Here is a 22641-nt window from a genome sequence, read left to right on the forward strand (position 1 = left end):
TTGTGTAATATTTTTTTATGCATTAACAAACTAAATTAACAGACTCTGTTTCCATGACTGAATAAACTGAACAAAAAAATGACCTTGAAGGACTACACTGTTTCATACTGAATAACTACCGATTACATTTGGTGGACCCTGCCACCTTTCTAGCTTCAAACAGAGTTCTGGTGACTTTATTTTCCTCTGAGAACAGCTTAAGCCCTAAAGGGCCATGCATTCATACATTTTATTTCTCAACTCATTATCACGGGAAAACGGAGGAAATAAAATGTATGAATGCATGGCCCTTTAGGGCTTCCGTACTTACCTCATTAATATTGTAACTATTAAAATTCTTAGTTTGAATTTATTCCACAAAACTACATAGTGCCCCTTTAATATATTCTATGGCAACGTGGACTCAATTAACACGTACAACACTTAAACCCATTCTCTCTGTGTAACAGCAGACTCTCAATGTGTTTGACAGAAAACCTGATACTTAACCTGACTGCAACATTCTTGACAAATTTGACATCTTTAGTTGGGAAAATCCACGAATTACACCAACACCTGCCTCATGCTTCAGATCCTACATGTCTAGAATCCTCCACATTGAACCTCTACAACATTTAGGGTCTCACGGTGGACTGTTAAAAGAGAAAAGTATTAAAATCAGTGCACTATGTCATCTATTTTATTTCCATGTCTTCTTCTTCACTGTCATAACCTGACACCTACATTACCCATGATGCAACTCGGCTGCTGAACGTTCGATGGGCGGTAAAAGCAAAGTATCTGTGACTCGGCGGCGCCATCTTGTGTCCAGTCCCGTTGATGTTGCAGTGGGAGGAGACTGAAGCTGTCTGTGTCCAGAGGCTGAACTTAAGACTGTGAAGTAAAGCTCAGCTGTCGGTCGGTGTGCCCTGTCAGAGTTTGACTCACACAGGTCGATTCACAGCTTAACACCTGCGCATACAGTAAGTATAGTTGAGAAATGGCGTTAGCTAGATACTTTAACAACTGTTGTGCAGTTTGGTGCGAATGGATTTCGTGGACTTTGAGTGGTAGCCAACACACACAGTTAGCCATTATACGTGTATACCCTCAGTAGAAGTAACGTCTTTGTAAATGACAGACCATTTTGTGGTTGTGTTGAGGTCGGCTTACTAACGTTAATATCATTGGTGGAATGTAACTGAGTACATTTACTCAAGAATTGTACCTAAATGCAGTTTTGAGGTACTTTGAGTATTTTCATTTTACGCTGAGACAAATACTGTACTTTTACTTCTTACTACTTGCAGATTATATATCAGTCTCCTATCAATGAATGACACTCAGTAAATAGCATACCTCAGTCAAGGTACAAGAGTCCCCTTAACTACTCACCCATACTGTAGATACCAGCCACCTAAACCAGCGGCTTTTTCAACAAGATCCATGCAGGACAAATCCTTTTTTGCAATGTTAAAGAGAGAGACAAACTTCCTGTACCCGTCTCTTTATCCGGATCCACATCAGAAGTTAACTGGGTCTGCTCTGGGCCAGAAAACTGATTCCCCATCCACGTTTCATGAAAATCTGTTCAGTAGTTTCTGTGTAATCCTTCTGACAAGCCAACCAACAAACAAAAGGACAGAGGGTGAAAAACATAATCTCCTTGGCTGAGGGAATTCTGTTACATTTCAGCAATCAATATGAACCTTTAACTGTGCCAAATAGTACATTTTGTAGTAAATTCTTACTTTTACTGAAGACACAGTCTCAATGCAGGACTTTTACTTTTAATGCAGTATTGTTACAGTGTGTATTTATTATAAATACTTCCTCCACCGATGTATAAAAGCCAGTGATAGATTATCACTGTGCAAAAACATGCTTTTTGCAGCTGTAGTTAAAAGTGTTTAAGAACTGTTACAACCACAATTTACAGAGTGGTGGCTTGCTGTTAAAGCTACTAGGGACTTTAGTTTTTCTGTTGATTCTGGCAGCCTCTGTGAGACTCAATTCATCCTCAGTAGTCTGCCATAGATGAAAAAAAATAATTCTAACCCGGAAAAGTCAGAATCCGAGCAGCTGACAGTCTTTAAGAATAACTATTTTAATTATTCAGAGAAAACCTTCTCGCAGATGGTTGTGTTTGCTTATGTAGGTCTAATAGCGGCATCAGTATTAAACTGGGACAGTTTCTGAAGCAGTTAAAAGTTCCTTGTAGTATGTTAAAATGGCTGTAGCATAATTCTTAACAAAAGACACTTTTGAGTAATGTAATGTTGTTTCCTCTGCCCTCAGAGGAATCAGTGCAGAGTTAATGTTTGAAGTCTTTACTGTAAGCAATTAACTGTAAAAACAGTACAAGTATTCATCTTTTTCATTTGATTTGATTATGAAACCTCAACCAATAGTTAGACCAGTGGTATCATTAAAACTATAAACTATGGTATCAAAGAAACTGGATTCATGTCACTTAGTTACAGTGCAACAACATGTGATAGTATCCTGGTTTGATTGGGACTAACTGCTGGTGGCAGAATAGAAGTTTTATTATAAAAGTTTTATTGGTACTTACTTTTCTTTCCAGCAGCATAAAGGCTGCAATCTTTAACTTCAGTAACTTGTAAAAACAGATGATCCAGCAACCATGCTCACTTTACTCATCAGAAAGCCAGTTAGGTGGAGTAGGTGGGGTTTGAACTTTACTCTCAAATTCTTTTTCTCACATTACAATCCTGCTGCTTCGGGATCCGGCAGGTAACTTTTAATTTTTATATTCCCGTGCTTAAACGGTCATTGACCTGGTGGAATATCAAACAGGAAACATACTACTACCAGGCAATATTCAGAAACTTTTTTTTTTATAGAGAGAGGGTTTATAATTTAAGGGAGAAGTGTAATTTCAAGATGCTAGCCGTTCACACGTCTATAAAAAGAAAGTGCATTTTATTCGGCGGTGTGAATCTGTGGAATGGTATGAGCAGGGAGTTAAAGCAATGTCCAACCATGAACCAGTTAAAAAAAGAGGTACAAAGAGATGATTTTCAAAAGGTACAGGGGTGAAAGAGGACTTTAAAAATTGCTAGGTGTTTTCATAGATGTACATAGATGTATATGTATGTGTGTTCAGCACATATATATATGCATGTATGTGTGTATGTCAATATATTTATATATAATATGTAATATATTAATTGTACATATAGTATATTGAATTGTATGTAGTTAGATGGGAGCATACGAAGGTATACAGGTTCAGGAATGGGAGTAAACTGATTATGATTAATTACTTTGTGTTGTGGAGAAGGGTTAGGATCAAGGCAATATACTTTGTAACATGCTTTTCATTTTATTCTCCTTATTTGTTGAACTAATTTCACTTTTTCTTCTGTTTAGTTTTCACATTTCTGAAATAAATTTGCATTCATTCAATCAAATCCTGGATTACAGTAAATGACATGTTAAGGAAATTATTGGTACAACTCAGTAATATAACCCAGTGGTTCTCATTCTTTTTGAGTTGCGACCCCCCAGAAAAATCAGGTTGATGTTCACAGACAAACACATTTGATGCTGTCATGAAATATATTATCTGTCTGCTCAGTTACGATGGACAGGAAGCAGTGTATTGTGAAGCTGTTGGTCCAGCCGTCCAGAGGGCTCGTGGATGAGAAGTTTATCATCCTGGTCCAGAATGCCCCACCTGGTTTCCAGCTGACCGTCCACGCCCTCCACAAGTGTGAAGATGGACACAGCTGGGAGGCTTTTGGTCACTACATCAGCAACACCATTGGGACTGTGAACGGTACACGTTTGAAAGCCCAGACTTGGAAAATTCAGGAATATTAATGTAGAATTGTTTGCAGGTATTGGAATGTTTGTGAATTGCAGAAAAAAACTTTTGAATCATTTTCATGCCTTTAACTTTGCAGTTTCAGAGGATCCCAGTCTGGGTGGGACATATTCTGGGGTTGAACAGATGGGTCTACTGTGGAGCCTCAGACCAGTTCCAGGCAGCAAACCTGGGCTCAGGTAGGCCAACAAGGATGGAGCAATCCAGACCATGACAGTCAATACAGAATCAGTTATTAGTATCAGAGCTGACTCTTTCCCATCATCCCTAAGGTTAAGGAAGACAAATGTCCAGATTCCCATGGAGGTCACAATCTCAGTGTACCAGGGTCACCAGACTGAGGGCTTCATGGATCAGGTGTCGTTGGCCAGTGTGGTGGTGGAGCGCTGGTACATGGCGCCCGGTGTCAGAAGGATCCCAATCACAGAGGACGGACTCACTGCGACCCTCTTCCTGCCCCCAGGTAGGACCACAGGAGAGTCTGGAGTATATCTGTGCAATATATCAATATTATCTCAATATGTTGATAGACGTTATTTTTTCATGTTATATTCTAGGTATCTTTATATCATGTTGTGTTGTCTTTTCCTGGTTTTAAAGGCTGTATTACAGAAAAGGGATATCATTATCTGAGATTATCAGACTGTTCTATGTGTCATTATATCCACATTAATGATGATTATTTATTAAAAATCTCATTGTGTTGATATTTTATGAAGGTACCAATAGTCATACCTAGAATATTGTTGAAATATTGAGATGGAGGTATTTGGTCAAAAATATTTTGCCAGCATTTATGAAGTGCTTTTGAGAAGATTTCAAAGTACTGAGATACATGTTGTGTATCTGGTAAAGCCTAAGAATATTGCCGAATCGTCCAGCCCTTGTATGGAGGAACGAGGAACCTCAACAATATACAATAAAGTTGTGTAAACTGTGAACTGTGTTTGTTGTCTGAAGGACCGGGACCTTTCCCCGGCCTCTTGGATCTGTGGGGTGGTGGAGGGAAGTTAGTGGAGTACCGTGCGTCTCTGCTGGCCTCTCACGGCATCGCCTCCCTGGCCCTCGACTACCTGACACCTAAAATCACCATGGAAACTGGGAAGATGGTGGACCTCCAGTACTTTGAGGTAAACTTTATCAGCGCCTAAATTACTAAACAAAATCCAATCTTTATCCCAAACTCCCCAACATAACTAAAGGATTTTGTAAAAACCTTGATATTATGGCCACAAGGAGTAGCAGAACTCCACAACAAACTGATATATTATCAACTAACAAAATAGTTGAGCTAACCATTAGCTGATGATGATCATTTATTTTGGCTGTGAGATAGACAGAGTCACCTGGTTTGGGGCTATGTAGGTTGTGCTGTGTGTTGTGTGTTATCTCTGTGCATTTATTTTATGCACCTATAAAACTGGTTCAAGGGGTCATTCACCTTCACTCAGACCAGAGACTGCTCAAGAATTTAAATGAAATATTACTGGAGGAAGTTAGAGAGATTTTGTTACTGTGACCTGATGTAAAACCAATTCTTTTACCATTATTGCTCTTACAGTTTTACTTTTTAATAATATCAGACTGTTATAGAAATGTAGCATCAAAATATGGCTGTAAGTGCTATAACCCAATCGCAAGAAGCTGCAGAAGTCAAATGTGTGACAACACAGCATTATAATGAAGTCCCATAGTGCTGCAGAGATGACCTGATCCAGAAATGTTGTTCTCCAGATGTAAGAAAACATTTATGTTTGGTACAGACCCCAACAAAGTTTTTTCAGTGAAGATTAAAATTGTGATGCAAAAATGATCATTTCCACTTATCTTAAATCACATCAAAATCATATGTTTCTTTGACCATATCGTTCAGCCCTACCATGAACACATTATAGTTTGTGTGTAGTAGTAGTGTAGTAGGAAGCTTTGTCGTGGTTATGTGTCATTCATTTAAAGCCTAATGTTAGCTTTCTGGCTGGAGGTTTACAGAGTAGGATAAAAAGTTCTGAGACATTCAAAATCAAGAGCCAGGCAAGGGTCAAAACCAGGAGATCAGTTAGAGAAGGCAAACTTAACCAAGATCAGAGGAGGGAGGTCAGGTGGGTGTAAATGTTGATAAGGGGATTAACGCAGGACAAGAGGGAGTGGCTGCAGCTGGACCTGAAAGAAATAGATCAGTAAGAGGAGGGATTCTTCTTCCAGGACAGATGAGTGAATTATTTTTTCAAGATTTAAATAAGACAAAGACAACTAACTGATGAGTCAGCGGCATAAATTCATATTGGGCTTAAGATTCAATACTATACTGAGAGTTATAATATTTTTGGCTGTGGTAGAAGTACAAGATGGTACTTTAAAGATCCCTTTCACACATTTATTAAGACATACAAATAATCTTGAATGTGTGTATTGAATGTGTACCTAATTAAAAAATCCTTACAAATGGCCCCTACAACTTGTCCCTCATTAAAAAATTCCAGAAGTATAAATATATTTTTCATTTCACAGGTCTAACTGCAGACACATGATGTCTCCTACGTTACTGTAATTTCCATTCTCAGTGTTTGTGCACTGGAGGCTTCAAGTTTTCACATCACACTTGTGTTTGCTAAATATTGGACAAAGATTGGCTTCCAAAATATTTGTGATGTCACAAATCATGCTCGTAGACTCCACCTCTTAAGATCAGATTTTCAATGCGCTCAGAGAAAATGTACACTTTGAGAACTTTTTTTGGTGTCAAACTCTGCACATACATCATTCTACACAGTGAAGTTGAACATTCAATTGAAGAAACAAGAAGAAAAACATACTGATTGACTGGAGGGGGAATTTGATATTCATTTTTGTCCTCTATCACAAAATGTTCAAAGCCTGTCCTCTGTGTTACAGCTGTTTGTTATCTGACATGTCTTTGTGATGCAGAAGGCCTATAAAGTCCTGGAGCAGCATCCTCAGGTCCACGGCAGCAGGATCGGCATGTTGGGTCTGTCCTTTGGCACCAGTATAACCCTCAAAATGGCTGTTTACTCCCAAGTTATGAAAGTAAGACAACTATTGCTGAAAGTTACTTTCATCATCTTGACGTCGCTAAACATAGCTCTACTTCTTTATAAAGTCTAGCTGAAGCTAACAGTCCCTGGTCCAACCAGAAAAGTGACTCAACAAAATTCACTTTCACATCCTCATTTGATAGTTGGTGCTAGAAGCTTGTTGACCGTAACTACCTGTAGCTTTGTGCAGTGGCTACTGTACAACTACACAAATATATACATACACATATACATACATACATACATACATAGATACATACACATTTACATACATACACCAGTACATACATATATGTATATATACACACACATATATACACATATACACCTGTACACATTCAACCTTAAACCACTATTAATCTTCTTACTATTCTTAATTTAGTGTATCTACTTTGGCATGTAAACAAAGCATTCAATAATACACACATGGAGAAACGGCATTTCATCACTACTATGTAATCAATAACCACATGCTAGCTAGCAGGTACAGAGTCTGGCAAAGCACGCTAACTAGTCAACCACTACAACAGTATTAAATTAACTGATAACATAAATGATAGGACTTACAGGTCTCAAGGACGCATGCACACGATGGTAATGTCTAATGTAGTCTCTGGATGGAAAACATCTGTCTCTTTTCTCTTTACTCTCCGCTCTCTTCTGAAGCTGGCCCGCTTCTTGTGTCCAGTGCACACCCACTCCAGGTGTCCAGCGCGCCCGCTCTAAATCTCCACAGCACACCTTCAGTAAAACATCGCTGATAGCTGGCCTTTTGTACACTGACTGTGTTACTCATTTTTGTCCACAGGGGGTCACTGCTAGACTGTCCAGCACTGACTCTGTTATAATGTTTCTGTCTGTCAAAGCTCAGGCTAGAAAGAGACGGTCAGAACAAGCTTCTCCTCCATTTTTCTGATCAGGTTTCTGGCTCAGCTAATCCTGTGTAAAACTTATGTACTTACGTATTTTAAGTGTACGTGTGTGTGTGTGTGTGCGTGTGTTTGTGATATCAGCTCAGGTGTGCGGTGTGCATTAGTGGGAGTCATGTGCAGCCAGTTGATGCATCTGTGGAGGAAATGCTGAGGAACTTTAACCTGTAAGTTCACAAGCTGTTTGTTTCTTGTGAGTGATTTTCCTGTTGCCCAAAGGGAAGATGCAGAAAAAAATCTTTTGTCCAATCAGAAACGCTGACAAGACTCGTATCAGTGAGGAGAACGAGTTCATCTGGCGAGATCTGCTGCTGCCCATCCCCAGCGACCTCGCTTTCAAAGTGGACGTGAGTATCACCAGCCAGAATGTGTCCTCCTTGAGTTAGTTTTTCAGTTTTGTAAATACATTTTTACAAAAAAATACAAAATGCCAGTTAATTCATAATGTTGCTTTATAGATGTGTATGATTGTATATTCTTTCATTTTCTGCTAAATCTACAAAAACATTTATTTGTTGGACAGATTTTCCTCTAAACTGAAATGCCTCCGGTTTTATCTCTGAGCAGATGGGACGACTGAAGTGTCCTCTGTTGGTGGTTGTAGGTGAGGACGATCAGAACTGGCCCGCCTCCGAGTCTGCAATGGATGTGAGTTTACTGACGTGACAGTATCACATGTAGAAAACAGGCTTTGTCCAAAGCTGTAAATTGCAGAATTAAACTTTATTGAAACTAGTAGAAAACTGAATAGTTACTAAAAAATAAGACAGTAAAAAACAAGATAATCATATGAACAGAGAGCACTATACAGTATGTAAATGAACCAAAACTTTGTAGAATAATTTGTATGCTCATTAAAAGTCAACCGTTTCATTATTTTCATTTTGGAAGTTACATTTACCTAGAAATTCATCAAAAATGTGCACAAGCACAGCAAACAAAGGGATTTGTGATAGTGAAGAGAACAAACTGGTGTTGCAACTGTTTCTGTTCAGTGTCAACCAAATTGCAGCATGTACTCATGACTTAAAGGATAACTACCGTTTTTTACAACCTGGACCTTTTTTCTAGCAAAATATATGGTCATTTACTCACCCAGATAACTTTGGTGTCATTTGGCGTCATTCTGATGAAATTAGATCCAGTGTAGCACCGATATATCCATATAATGCGAGTAACGGGGCATCGACACACAGCCTCTATATAACACATTATCTGCCACGAAACTAGTTCATTTCACCAATATTTTGTTACGATATGCTAGCGCTATTCCCCTCTGAGTATATGGATATATCGGCGCTACACTGGATCTAATTTCGTCTGAACGACGCCAAATGACACCAAAGTTATCTGGGTGAGTAAATGACCATATATTTTGCTAGAAAAAAGGTCCAGGTTGTAAAAAACGGTAGTTATCCTTTTAACATTCTGTTTCCTTTAATTTGCTTCAACTAAGATACAATTACATTACAAGATGCAGTTTCCGACTGAGGAATGAGTGAATAGATTTACATTCAGAAACAATTAGATTTGGCGTTCCTATCTTTCCGAAACTGCTCGTGATATGAGCCGCAGCTGTCCTCCATCTGTCCTGTAGTGAGTAGCTTGCTGAGTTACGGTTTTAGCATCTTAAACCACCAAAGTATCTGTCGTAGCTTCCATTTCTGTTTTGTCTGGGCCAGAATTAGCTATTTTGCTCATTTTGAGGTATCCAATCATGTTCAGTCGTCATCAACACCTCAAGTCAAGTGCAGAAGATTTAATGTCTTTTGGTGGAAATCAAGAATAAATGTAATAAACCTGGTGAAACTGGTGGTAGAAGAAGTCTTCAGATCAACACACTAAAAATACTCCACTACAAGTAAAAGTCCAACATTGAAACCCTTCATAAAAGTATACAGGTAGGCTGTTATCAGCAAAATGTTCTCTGTCAGTGTTTTACTGATATATCTCATGATTGGACTGATATTACTGCTGCATTAATATGTGTGTTGCATTTTACGGTGTAGATGTTTAAGGTTGAGCTCATTTTAACTACTTTATTCACTGTTGGTTTGTTCCATTACCATGTTTCAAAAAGTAAACTCATGAAGTGTAAATAGATTTTCTCAAGATCTTATATATTTCATTGGTAGCCTACATTTTGAATCCATAGCAACGTTTTTTTAAATTAGTTAGCTCATTAGCTTCTAGAGCTTCAAGAGGTTAAGAGTCATGTATTTTTCTCACATCTCTGACTTCTGACTGTCAGACTCAGAGGATGTTCTCCAGATTAAGGACAGGTTTGAAAGGTGTCTTTGAATATCTCAGAGTATTTTAAGTTTTGGGTCTTGAAATTTAGTGTCTGCTGAAGATTTCTTACAGTTCAGAGATGACAACAACAAAAACAGTACCAAAGATACATATACATTTACAGGTCATATCCAAGGAGTGCAAATAAAAAAACTGAAACCTTCCTACAAATATAAGATTAGGCTTTTTACTTTCTTTTCTCCAGATGAAGGAAATGATGGAGCGGGCGGGGAATAGCCACCTGCTGACCGTCGTGTCATATCCGAATGCGGGTCACCTGATTGAACCTCCGTACACGCCGCACGCCAGAGCCAGTTTATTCAGAAGCATGGCGACACGAGAGAAGAGTAGGTTCAACTTGAGACTAGAAATCAAAATCAGGAGTTCAGACTTGGGTTTTGACGGCTGTTTCTGATTCCTGTTTTCTTTGCAGTGATGGCTCTGTGGGGCGGAGAGACAGTGGCACATTCTCGTGCTCAGGAAGACGTCTGGAGGAAATTGCTGGACTTTCTTGCGGAGAATCTGTACAGTGGCAGAAACCCTGGTCCGACTTCATTGATCCACCTGTAACCAATGCAACAACTAATGGAGAGAGTATCAGAGGTTCAGGAAGTAAAAGTCAAGTAAATGTCAATAAGTAAAAGACAATCTGAATCAGGTGAATCAGGTTCTAGTTTGGGTAGACGTGTCATTTTCCTGGTTGAATCATCAGTAGAAAAGATGAAAAACTAATCAGAAATGGTAATCTGGTCATCATAAAGATTAGAGTTGTTCTGATTCCGATACCAATATTCGAAATGCCACTGATACTGCCAACAATGCGGGTTTTGGTAAAGGTGAGTACGCAAGTCTATGCACCTATCCGATACCACGTAATTTAGAAACAGGACCCTGATACTTCCCAGTTAGCTCCGTTAGCTCTGCTTAACGTTACACACAATCAGTTCTTCTTTGCTGCTCTAAAAGCCAATACAGGAAGCTGCACTGTGCTGCCCCTGGCAACTACTGTGTTTTGAGTGGGGAAGAAGAAGTTGATTTCATGCGAGTCAGACAGAGCTAGCAACATGTCAGCTATTTGGCAATATTTTATGCTGGATAACACCACCGGTAAAATGCCGACATGTGCAAGGCTGTAATTTCAAGGGTTGGCACGAGTGTTGCCAATTTCAACACCAGCAACCTTATCAAGCCTTTGAAAAGTACGACGACACTGCTCTCCCCAAACTTTATGAGACTGTAGGGAACACATTTCATGTAGGCTGAAAGACGTGCAGGCAATCAGCTTTACTACTGATGAGTTCCGTCAGTGAGTTTTAGGGGCATTACACATTCCTAGATTTCCTTTTTTGTTCTTTTTTGGTTATGACTGATTGTCAAAATAGATAATAGAAGAATGTTGTATGGCAATCATTCTCTGCAAGATTTTACTTGAGCCAGGCCATCCAACAATGATAGCAATCATCAATATCCATACAAAAAAATGTTCTTCTTTTTAAAAAAATTTTAACACGCATTGGTGACGGATCGGATCAAGACCAGATTTACCTGTTGGGCCACAGACTAAAGAAAATGACTAAAACTAGCAGTTAGTCCAAGTTGTTTCTCGCAAAGCAACACAATGCATGAAATAATGAAAGCAGAAACGTCAGATAAGTTGGACCACCGTGTTTTACTGTATATCTTGACACGTTACAGTTATGGCTGAAAATAACAACAGAAAAAAACAAGTTTGCTGATTTCACATGAAGTATCTCTGTAATGCAAATGAACTGCCAGTTTTCTACTCAGAGGGTGTGTGTGGTCGTCTAGAGACGTGACACGTTGCTGTAATTCAGGCAATATCAGAATCATATAATCTGTACAGATTGTTTATTCCACTGATTGGTTTCCTGTTATTTACGTCATTAAACATTGTTTGTATTCATTCCTGGTGTCTGATTGATTTATTACTCACTCTTTTATTGCAAGATTTTTCAGTCAGTTACCAGTAAGATGAGTTGTTAAACCGATAATAACTAAAACATAATATTATAAGATCCAATTAACTGTGAACAACTAGTAAGTATTGGTTCAGTCAGACTTCCTTAATTGTTTTTTTTTTTGTTATGATAAAACCAGAACTTGTGTTGGAGTTTGCATATTGGACTGTGATTTAACTCTCAAAGACGTTGAACACTTTGTGGCGGCTGATTGTCCTGTGTATATTTATTTTGCCGTACATCATTAGGGGAACCTTAAGTTTCAGTCTGGCTCATTTCAAGTCCCAATTTTACATTCACTTCATCTGAGAATGGATATCTACCAGAATTAAAGAAAGAAAATTGCATTTTTTAACTCTTAACTCAGAAAGGATCTTAGGAAGTTTTTTTTATTGTTATTTAAAATGTTTTACCTGGATATTTTAGACTTCCATATTAATTTTTGTCTTCATCTGACCTTTCATAAGCAAGTTACAGCCATTTATTATAACATATTTCTCTGTGTTCTTCAGTGAAAAATCTGATATTTCATTTACTAACCATGTAGATATTTCAGAGAGTAACTAGAAAGGTTATTTTATCATAACAGAAGATTGGCGCAAAAGTGACTGTTTTAAGAGAAATATATTATCAATTGGACATGAACAACAAAAGCAGGTTGGCTACAACCCCATCCCGTTCTGTCTCGTAAAACCACTCCGCACCAGCAAGAGGCTGATTGCCCCCAAAGACAAACAGTATATCTGCCAGCTGTTAGTGTAATGAATGAACAAAGTTAACTCACAAAATATAAAAAGATAAAACACTCATTCTTCTTTTTTGGCGTACTGAACATAAAATACAACCGTACACCTTCTGAATTCAAATGTCTCTCTTCTACCGAACTAAGACGAGCTTAATTACCTGGATAACTAATTGTAAAACAAACTCCACATGAAGTAAATAGAACTCACCAACGCAGTTGGTGAAAGTTTTCCAGCTCTACACGCCGTTCTCTTCTGCTGCGGATGCCCAACACCTTGTCCCTTCTCTCCCGCCCCCACCTGCCATGTCTTCTCATTCTTGAAGTCATAGTCCTGGTCAGAGCTGCTGTAAATCACCTCTGTACTGTTTCCCCTGTTGTCAAACTTCCTCCTTCCTCAGCAGGTCCCCAGCTGACTTCAGTCCCATGTCAGGCAGCTAAATCAAGTTGAGCTGGGTCCCATCGCCTGTTGTGACCTGAGGTCCAGATCCAGACAAACTCAAGTGCTGCTGGCTCCACAGCTAACTGAGCCATGAGCTATTTAGCGGTAGCTAGCTTCAACCAAGGATAGCTAGAAAAGAGCAGCAGCTGTCTGTTACGCTAGCGATATGCTTCCCCGTTTAACATAAATTGTTTGTTTACATTAATTATGTATTTCTATTTATTTTTTTGTTGTTATTGGTTAATCATTTCTTTGTTTCTAACCTGAGTTACATCGTGCTTAACATGCCGGTATTGTCATTGTCAGCATGCTGATGCTAAGTGCTAAGTACAGCCTAACAGAGCTGCTTGCGTGGCTGCAGACTCTTAGTCTTTGTTACATCAGTGTTAATGATAACAATCACCTGAATCTATGGCTGTTACAATAAACTGGGTATTTTTTTAGCTCTTTAATTAGTTTACCATTGACTGCTAATTTATAGTTCATTTGGTGACACTCTTAGCAACAATTAAATATATTCATATATATCATATTAAGCTAATTTTCTTGTTCATACTTTTATTTGGGGGTCCTAGTAGAATAGGTTTACGCCCTTTCATTTTCAAAAAACACATTATTTTCTTCATAAGGAGCTTCGCTGCAGCACCCCTTTTCACACTGTGTCTTGAACGGTCCGTTTTAGTTACGGAGTGAGACATCTCGCCTATGTTCGATCTTTGGCGAGAGTTGCACGTGCACATTACTTAACAGGCAGGATGTAGCCAATCAGAGGCAGGGTAGGGCAATCATGCAGAGGAAGGTAGTGTGATCTGAAATAACACCACTAAAGCAGTAGAAACTGTATATCTGTTGACTGGAGTGTATATATTTTAGAATAAATGTTTAAAAATGTATATTTATAGAACAACTGTCACATCGTGACACACATACGTTACAGGAGTAAAGGCTCGACTCCAAACCAGCTGTTTCAGGCAGTGCGGGAGCAGGACCTTTTATATAATAATAATAATAAAACATTTTATTTAAGGCGCCTTTCAGGGCACTCAAGGTCGCCTTACACAACATATAAACAACGATTTAAAAGAGCAAAGGACACATATAAGTGCAATAAAAAACAAAAATAAAATCAGAAAACTGCAGGGTGGAAGACAAATTAAAGTGAGTATGAGAGTTTGAAGAGGTGGGTTTTTAGACGGGATTTGAAGATGGATAGAGAGTTAATGTTCCTGATGTCGGGGGGGAGGGAGTTCCAGAGGCGGGGGGCAGAGCGGCTGAAGGCTCTGGACCCCATGGTGGGCAGAGGGCACAGTGAGGCTGATGGAGGAGACTGATCTGAGTGCTCGGGAGGGAATGTTGATGTGGAGGAGGTCAGAGAGGTATTGGGGGGCGAGGTTGTGGATGGCCTTGAAAGTGTGAAGCAGGATTTTAAAGTCTATGCAAAATTTGACAGGAAGCCAGTGGAGTTGTTGAAGAACGGGCGTGATATGATTGATGGAAGAAGTTCTGGAGACAATACGAGCAGCTGAATTCTGGACCAGTTGGAGCTTACGGATGGACTTGTGGGGGAGACCGAAGAGGAGGGAGTTACAGTAGTCTAGGCGGGATGTGACTAGAGTGTGGACCAGGATGGCAGCGCTGTTGGAAGTGGGGGAAGGACGGAGGCGGTTGATATTGCGAAGATGGAAGTAGGCTGACCGGGTAACATTTTTAATATGAGTCTGAATGGAGGGGGGAACAGAGGAGTTGTCAATTGGGATGGTGAAACTGGGAGTGTTAGTGAGAGAGGATTTTGAACCAACGAGGAGGACCTCAGTTTTATCGCTGTTGAGTTTGAGAAAGTTGGAGGATAACCAGGATTTGATTTCCTGTAAACAGACACAGAGGGAGGGGGGCGGGAAGGTGGAGGTGGGTTTAGAGGAGAGGTAGAGCTGGGTGTCGTCCGCGTAACAATGGAAATGGATGTTGTATTTTCGGAAAATATGACCAAGAGGAAGGAGATAGATGATAAATAGGATGGGACCAAGGACAGAGCCTTGAGGAACACCAGAGGAGAGGGGAGAAGGTTGGGATGTGAATGACTTTAGCTGAATGAACTGAGTGCGGCCAGAGAGGTAGGAAATGAACCAGTCCAGGGGTCTGTCAGCACAAAAATGTTATATAACACAATAAAGGAAAGGCAAAAACCCAAAAAGCATAATATGACCTCTTTAAAGTCTTGAAAGAAAAAGATCACTATCAAATCACTAAACACAAATGTACATGTATTAAAATCAGAACATATATTGATCGCTCCAATAAATTACAGATTCAAATCAAAATTTGAAGGAGCTACTGCACGCGCCTTCATTTAGGTACACACACAACAATGTATCACTTAATGACAAGCAAAAGTCCTGCATGTGAAACCTTACGATCTCATGACCTTACAATCTGCTGAAAGTACTTGAAGTATCAAAAGTAAATGCACAGGTTCTGCGGTCAAATGGCCTCTGTGTGGTTAAAGCTTTACAACAAAGTTTAAATTCTCAACTTTTATTTTCATTGCATTTTGTTTTTTATTTTTAATGCATTTTGTTTGTTCAGTTTTTTTGGCTGATGGTATTATGGTGGGCCTTGGAGACTCAGATCAGGAACAGACACCCAGCCCAAGCTCTCTAAGAAGACGAGGAAAAACTCCCCATGAAGGTGCACGGGAAGAAACCTCGGGAAAGGCAATTCAGAGAGAGATCCCCTCTCCACGGACTGCTGGGTGTGTACGCACATTTGTTCTTGTATATTTGTGAGGAGCAGGGTCATTTTTTTAATTTATTTTTTTCATTGAAGAATTTCTTCTTCAATTAAAGTTGGCTAACCGGAGCACCCGGAGAAAACCAGTGTGACTAATCCTCAAGTATACAAAAACAAATGCATGCTTTTGAGTCAGTGTCTGTTCCTGAGTCTGGATCTGGGCACTAGATGAGTTTCTATACCACTTCTTCTTCTTTTTCTTCTTCTTGTTGACTTGGCTCTCGAGATCTTCCAGCTTGGACTTCATAGAGCTCTCTTTCTCCTGGCTGATGGTATTACGGTGGGCCTTGCAGACTCAGATCAGGAACAGAGACCCAGCACAAGCTCTCTAAGAAGACGAGGAAAAACTCCCCATGAAGGTGCATGGGAAGAAACCCCGGGAAAGGCAATTCAGAGAGAGATCCCCTCTCCTCGGACGGCTGGGTGTGTACGCACATTTGTTCTTGTATATTTGTGAGGAACAGGGTCATTTTTTTTTTTAATTGAAGAATATCTTCTTCAATTAAAGTTGGCTAACCGGAGCACCCGGAGAAAACCAGTGTGACTAATCCTCAAGTATACAAAAACAAATGCATGTTTTTGAGTCAGTCTCTGTTCCTGAGTCTGGATCTGGGCACTAGAAGAGTTTTCTATACCACTTCTTCTTTTTCTTCTTGTTGACCTGGCTCTCGAGATCTTCCAGCTTGGACTTCATGGAGCTCTCTTTCTCCTCCCACTCCTGCTCCTTTTCCTGGAGAGTCTTTTTGTGGCCGTCAGTGGCCTGAAGGAGGGATGACTTGTCCTCCTGCCACTCGATACGATGGCTCTCCAACTGCTGCTGTGTGTTTTTCAGAGCAGCCAGGAGGGTGTTGTTCTCCTGATCTTGCTTGCCAAGCTGAGCTACGTGAAGAGCTCTGGATTTCTCCGTTTCTTCCAGCAGGGAGGTTCTCTCCTGCTGCCAGCGGAGACGCTCAGTTTCCAGCAGATCCTCTGCATTTTTCAGGGCAGATGAAATCTTCCTGGTCTCTGCGTTGCGTTCCTCCAGCTCAGCACGATGGGAAGCCTGGGTTCTTTCCAGAGTCTTCTCAGCGTCCTTCTTCTTTCTGACAAGAGCGTTGTTGATCTTGCTCAGTTTGTCCTGCAGCCTGTTAACTTGATTCTTCTCAAATACAAGATCCTGCTCCAGCTCTTCGGCTTTTCTGCGAGCCTCAAACGTCTCAGTGTTGCCGTCAGCCACAGCCTGCAGCTGCTTTTCCACACGGACTTCTGATCTCATTGCTTCCACTTCCTTTTGAAGGTCCTTCTTCTCTGCATTCGCCTTCTCCAGTTGGAGTTGAAGGTCCTTGCTACTGGAGGTCTGCTGCTGAAGGCTAGTCTGAGTCTTCCACAGCGTCTCGGAGGGGGTTTTAAGCTGTGATTTCAGATCCTCTATCTCTTTCCGTGAAGAGACATTGGCCTGAGCCTTATCCAGCTGGGCTTTCAGGGAACATATCTTCCCTTGCATCTGCTCTCTCTCACCGCTCCACATGTCGGATGTCTCCTTTTGTTGGAGCTGATCGAGTATAGCAGTCAGGGAGTCCTCTCGGATTTCCAAGTTGACTCTGCCCGCCGTTCTAGTTGGTCTGAGCATCGCCATTCTGTCCATCAGCTGACACCTTATGCATTCCTCAAGGGAACTGAGGCGGACAGCGAAGGTTGAAGGTTTACCCTTGGTGGACTTGTTCTCCATGACTTCAAGAGTTGTCTTCTCCTGGAACTCAGTGTATTTTGTCCTCTGTCTCCTTTGTTTTCTCTGTGTACTTTCCATGGTAACAATGAACTTTGTGTCTGAACTAAACTTGGGTTTGAGCACAAATGGCAGGAAATGGACAGATCCTCTACTTATAACACTTCAACACTCTAAAACTGGCTTTGATCCTGTGGTTGCTATTGGATACCAGCTTATGTTTGAATTTTGAAAGGAAAAGGACTGATCCTCTACCCTTTAACATTTCAACATTCTAGAACTGGCTTTGATCCTGTGGTTGCTATTGGATACCAGTTTAAGTTTGAATTTATGAAGGAAATTATTTCTAAGATGGATGACAATCCCACATTTGTATTAAAATGTTTCATCATCATCAACTATGCCTGAAACTTGGCATAGAAAGTATATTTTGAGGATGATCACCATCAAACATTATTTAAGTGGGCATTTGTGCTGCTGGTTAACATTAGACCACAGTTTGTGTGCACCATATCCCAAAATGTACGGCACAAGCATGGCAACAAACGCACACACTGCACAATAGAGGCTCAGGTTTTACAAAAAATATATATTACAATACACTGTACATCATTTTGGGCCGTTTCAACTTGAAAGTCTAAGTTTAATTGCTGCCTTAAATATTTGAGCTAATTTAGTTTGAATAGTTAGCTTGGGATATTTTGCAGGGATATGAATACAGGTGTGCCTTGAAGGCACACCTGTATTCATATCCCTGCAAAAAAGCTCCTGTAGGATCGCTGGATCACTCTTTAATGGATTGTTTCAGATTCCCTTATGAAAAAGAAGTATACTTCAAGTTTATTTTATCAAGTAAACTTAAGTAAAGTACAAGTATATTTCAAGTGTATTTCCCAAGTATACTGTATCAATTACACTGTATCAATGTACTAATAGTATACTTATAAGTGTACTATTTCAATACTTCTTGGGAGTAAATTGGCCCACTTTTTAGTTTATGAAAGTATACTTTCAAGTATACTTTAAGCGTAAGAGCAGTAAACTTTGAGTAAACAACTAGTTTACAATCTAAGTATTATTTTGTACTGCAACTATACTATAAGTGAACTTATAGGTATACTGTTAGTTTACTAGTTATATACTTCTAGCCCACTTTTTAGTTTATGAAAGTATACTTTGAAGTATACTGTCAGTTAATTACTAGTGTAATAGTTTTTATACTGTTTTCTTTAAGTGAACTTAACATCATACTTATAGTTTACTATTTATATATTATTTTTGCACTTTATAGTATACTACTAGGTTACTATTTAGGTATACTTGAAATATACCTTTAAATGTACTTTAAGTGGACTTGAAGTTAACTCATATGTACACTACCAGTGGACTACTCATATTAAAATTCACAAGACATTGTTACGGACCCTCTAAAAGAAAGGCTCGTAAAGAGGACGCAACACAAAATAAACCAACAAGTTGTAGTTAAAGAAAGATAACTTTATTAAATAAACAGCAAACAAACAAATTAACTGATAGGCCGGCCAAAATAAACAAAAGAAGGGCAGCCATCCAGACCAACCCACCAGGGCCGTCAGATCTGGAGGCTAACCCTCTACCCTATAAAAGGAACAACTAACCCTAATTGAAATAAAACCGCAAAAACTAGACTGCCGTACCCATCAGATAAAACAACAAGCAACTAAACAAAGAAACAAAATACCAACCCTCGTCAGCGTCAGGTTGAATGGAGTAGGAGCATGAGCAAGAGAGCCAGAGCCTAGTGCCCTACCCCCTCTTATAGGATCTCCACCAATCAGCCAAACCGCTATCACCTGGCCAGGCAAGAGGCCAATCAGTGGCAGATCCTGGCCACAGAGAGGGAGCATGTAACACCCCCACACAGAGATACTGAACCTGGTCCTGAGAGAAAGAGAAAAACAAACAAACTGATTATTACAAATATATGGTCATCTCTGGAGACAGCGTTCAGTTAATAGGCAGACTACAAATGTGACAATGCGTCAGCCAGAACATTATCCCTGCCACAGATATGTCTGACAACCACATTAAAAGCCTGCACACGCCAACTCATTAAGTGCCTATTTTATTATGCATTCTATGCGCCAACGCTTCCTTTTCCAATGAACATGATCTGTATACTCCTTGCTCTTAGCGTGCTTATCAAAACACCCTTGTAGTCTTGCCTGCACCGTTTCAAGATTATCCTCAGTCAACTCACATGCATGGCGCAGCTTGAACCCAAAACCACACAGTCCAGCAAGTCTCTCCATCCCTTCACACAAACCACTTCTCACTCAAAAGAGTCAAAGGACCATGTACAGCATGAACAACCACCAACTCTGATGGACTAAACCCCATGGATTCCTGGGCCACCTCCTGTATGGCAAACTGTAGGTGAACCCCCTCAGATTCCACCTCATCTCCAGCTACCACAGTTTCAAACAAGGGAGATGGAGTATCACTATTTTTTTCACTGAACTGGTCACGAGTCAGGGACAAATTCTCAACCCCAGACAAGGTTTCCGCACCCACGTCTTTACCCCCAACAGCCTCTTTAAGAAACGGGGAATGATCCTGATGATCACACAGTTTCCTCACTTGACACAAAGTCAGACTCTACCAAAATTGTATGCGAAGGCACACCTATGTCCCCCATGCCAAACCCCAACACAGGAATGTCAGAACCACCAACAAGATCATTACTGAACGGCAACACTCCCTCCGAAATGAGAGACTGTGGTACCAGCTCATAGGCACCGAGTACAGCCGTTTTTACTCTGTCAAAATCAAGACTAGTCTCAGCTGGAAGAGATGAGTAAACCTCCTGTGCTTTGCCACTCAAAACACGTTATAATAACAAGGTCCACGCCCCATTCGGCCACTTCAATATAGATGCAACCTGCTCAAACAAGATGAAAAAGTTGTCAACATTCTTCTCATTAAAAGGAGGGATCAAGCGGATGTTTTCACTCACGTCAAACTCAGCAGATCTCCTGTCAGAAGTAGTAACACCAAGCTCTAGTTCACGCAAATCAATTCTAGTCTGGTTTTCCAGCCTTATAGTTTCATGGTACTTCATGTAGAGCAACTCCTTTTCTCTCAAAACCAAACGCTGCAACTCAACTTTGAACTCCATAAGTCTTACTGCTTCAGACTGACTTGACTGCTCTGGACTTCTTTGAGTGCTCTGCAACTGGGGAAAAATCCCTCTATCCACTAAGGCATCATACAACTCAGCTTTTATAGCCTGCTTCTTAGCTTGCTTTGAAACAGCTACCTCACAATGATCAGCAATTGACACCAGCAACAGCAAGCTCAGAATCCCAACTTCAGCCCGATGCTATCGCTCAGCTCTCTCCACCTCGGATATGCTTGTCCAGTGTTTACACGCAATTTATTCCGTCTATCGTCAGTCTCCCTCTTAGACTCTCGTTTCTCTACATCGGTCTTCCTTATTTTAGCTTGCTTAGCTGTGTATGCCTTTGTTGATAATGCCGGGATAGTGGCTTTTCCTGCCGGCAGGTCCGCCATTGCATCTTCACCACCGATGGAAGGTGAACGCGCATCGTCTTTAGTCGAGCAACCAATAGGAACGCCCAAAACAGCTTGCTCTGTAAAATGAACTGTGATTGGCTGAACACTGACGTCCCGGCACTGAATTTTTAAAGCCTGAATACAGAGCCAAGAGGAGACACAGAAGTGCAGTGTTCTGTCATAACACTATGAATTACAATATGCTGAAAGGTTATTATTGATTTTTGACCAAATGACACCAGAAATAAGTTACACACTCCAGCTTTAAGAGCCTTCTTAAGTCCTTAAGAACGATCGAATCTGGGAAACGCGGCCACTACCTGTAGGTTTGTGCAGTAGCCACTAGTTGGTCTAGCTGGTTTTAGTTAGTTCGTACCATTCTGCATATTTAGCTCTTGCATCATAAAGATTTACCTCCCCAGCAAGCAAAAGCAATCAGACATCTCAGCTAGATAGAGCCCCAATTTAGTCGACTATCTGCAACCCACTTCTAGCCAAAAACAATATCTTACAGCCTCTGCAGAAGCATAGCATGATCAACAGTATCAAAAGCAGTGACAGCATTCAGCTCTGAAACTAGACTGCGACAACTTGACCGAGCAAATCTAGTTTAGTGGAATTATTTGAGCTGATTATTAACTAATGACGCCAGGACCTTTGGCAGGGCAGGACAGTTTGGAATTTGTCCGTTAGTTAATATCAGTTTTATCACCATCTGTATACCGTGGGACTACATGAGCAGATTTCCACACCTGAGGGAAACTCAAAGTAATTGAGAGACATAATAGGAATGTAACTTTTTTAAGCAATAAATGGGGCACAGAGCTTTAAAAATTATGGGTAACAGTAACATAAGAAGATGGAGGATTTGTTTTTGTAAAAGAGCCAGAGATTAATTCTGTCATAACTGGCTTTTGTTCTTTCTTTTTAGAGGCTGACTTTCTCTTGATAACAACACTAGAGCTTGAGTCTTCCAGTCTAGAACTTGTAACGCAGGCTCGAGGACAGTGGTTAGTGGTCTGTCCTTGTGTTGCCGCAGCACCAAAATGTATCCTGTGGAGATCAATAAATGATTATCTTATGTTATCTGAATTTATGTTGCTGTGGGAGGAGACTGAAACTGAACATCAGATGGTCAAATAAGGTTTCAGTCAATGTTATTTTCCAGATCTTGTGATAGTGTAACAGCAGGAGGTAGAGACTAACGACAAACCTCAAGACGACAGCTCAGAGATCTGTTCTCTTCTCGGCCTGTAGGTTTAGTTCATACATATACTTCAACGAATAATCTTTTTTGTGGACTGTGAGATTATATTCAGAGGTGA

The 22641-nt window shown here is 40.2% G+C and overlaps 1 protein-coding gene across 1 annotated transcript; it reads left to right on the forward strand.

The window, feature by feature from the left end:
- The first annotated feature begins 802 nt into the window (after nucleotides 1–802).
- LOC311263300 (acyl-coenzyme A thioesterase 5-like) lies at nucleotides 803–12030 on the forward strand. The gene is made up of 11 exons (XM_084363262.1): nucleotides 803–962; nucleotides 3584–3784; nucleotides 3912–4011; nucleotides 4105–4295; nucleotides 4793–4962; nucleotides 6758–6877; nucleotides 7899–7981; nucleotides 8068–8161; nucleotides 8382–8462; nucleotides 10312–10453; nucleotides 10540–12030. The coding sequence occupies exons 2-11, from the start codon at nucleotides 3589–3591 to the stop codon at nucleotides 10674–10676; spliced, it is 1314 nt and encodes a 437-aa protein (XP_084219388.1). The 5' UTR covers nucleotides 803–962; nucleotides 3584–3588; the 3' UTR covers nucleotides 10677–12030.
- The last annotated feature ends 10611 nt before the right edge of the window (nucleotides 12031–22641 follow it).

Source organism: Pagrus pagrus (assembly GCF_965226575.1).
Source record: "Pagrus pagrus genome assembly, chromosome: 10".
NCBI classification, from domain to species: Eukaryota; Metazoa; Chordata; class Actinopteri; order Spariformes; family Sparidae; genus Pagrus; species Pagrus pagrus.

Bases quoted from the DNA above. Each gene is read 5' to 3' on its own strand.
- LOC311263300 (XM_084363262.1), top strand. From the start codon at position 3,589: ATGGACAGGAAGCAGTGTATTGTGAAGCTGTTGGTCCAGCCGTCCAGA. The intron at 4,012-4,104 runs GTAGGCCAACAA...ATCATCCCTAAG, and splicing joins GGCAGCAAACCTGGGCTCAG to GTTAAGGAAGACAAATGTCC. The intron at 4,963-6,757 runs GTAAACTTTATC...TTTGTGATGCAG, and splicing joins TGGACCTCCAGTACTTTGAG to AAGGCCTATAAAGTCCTGGA.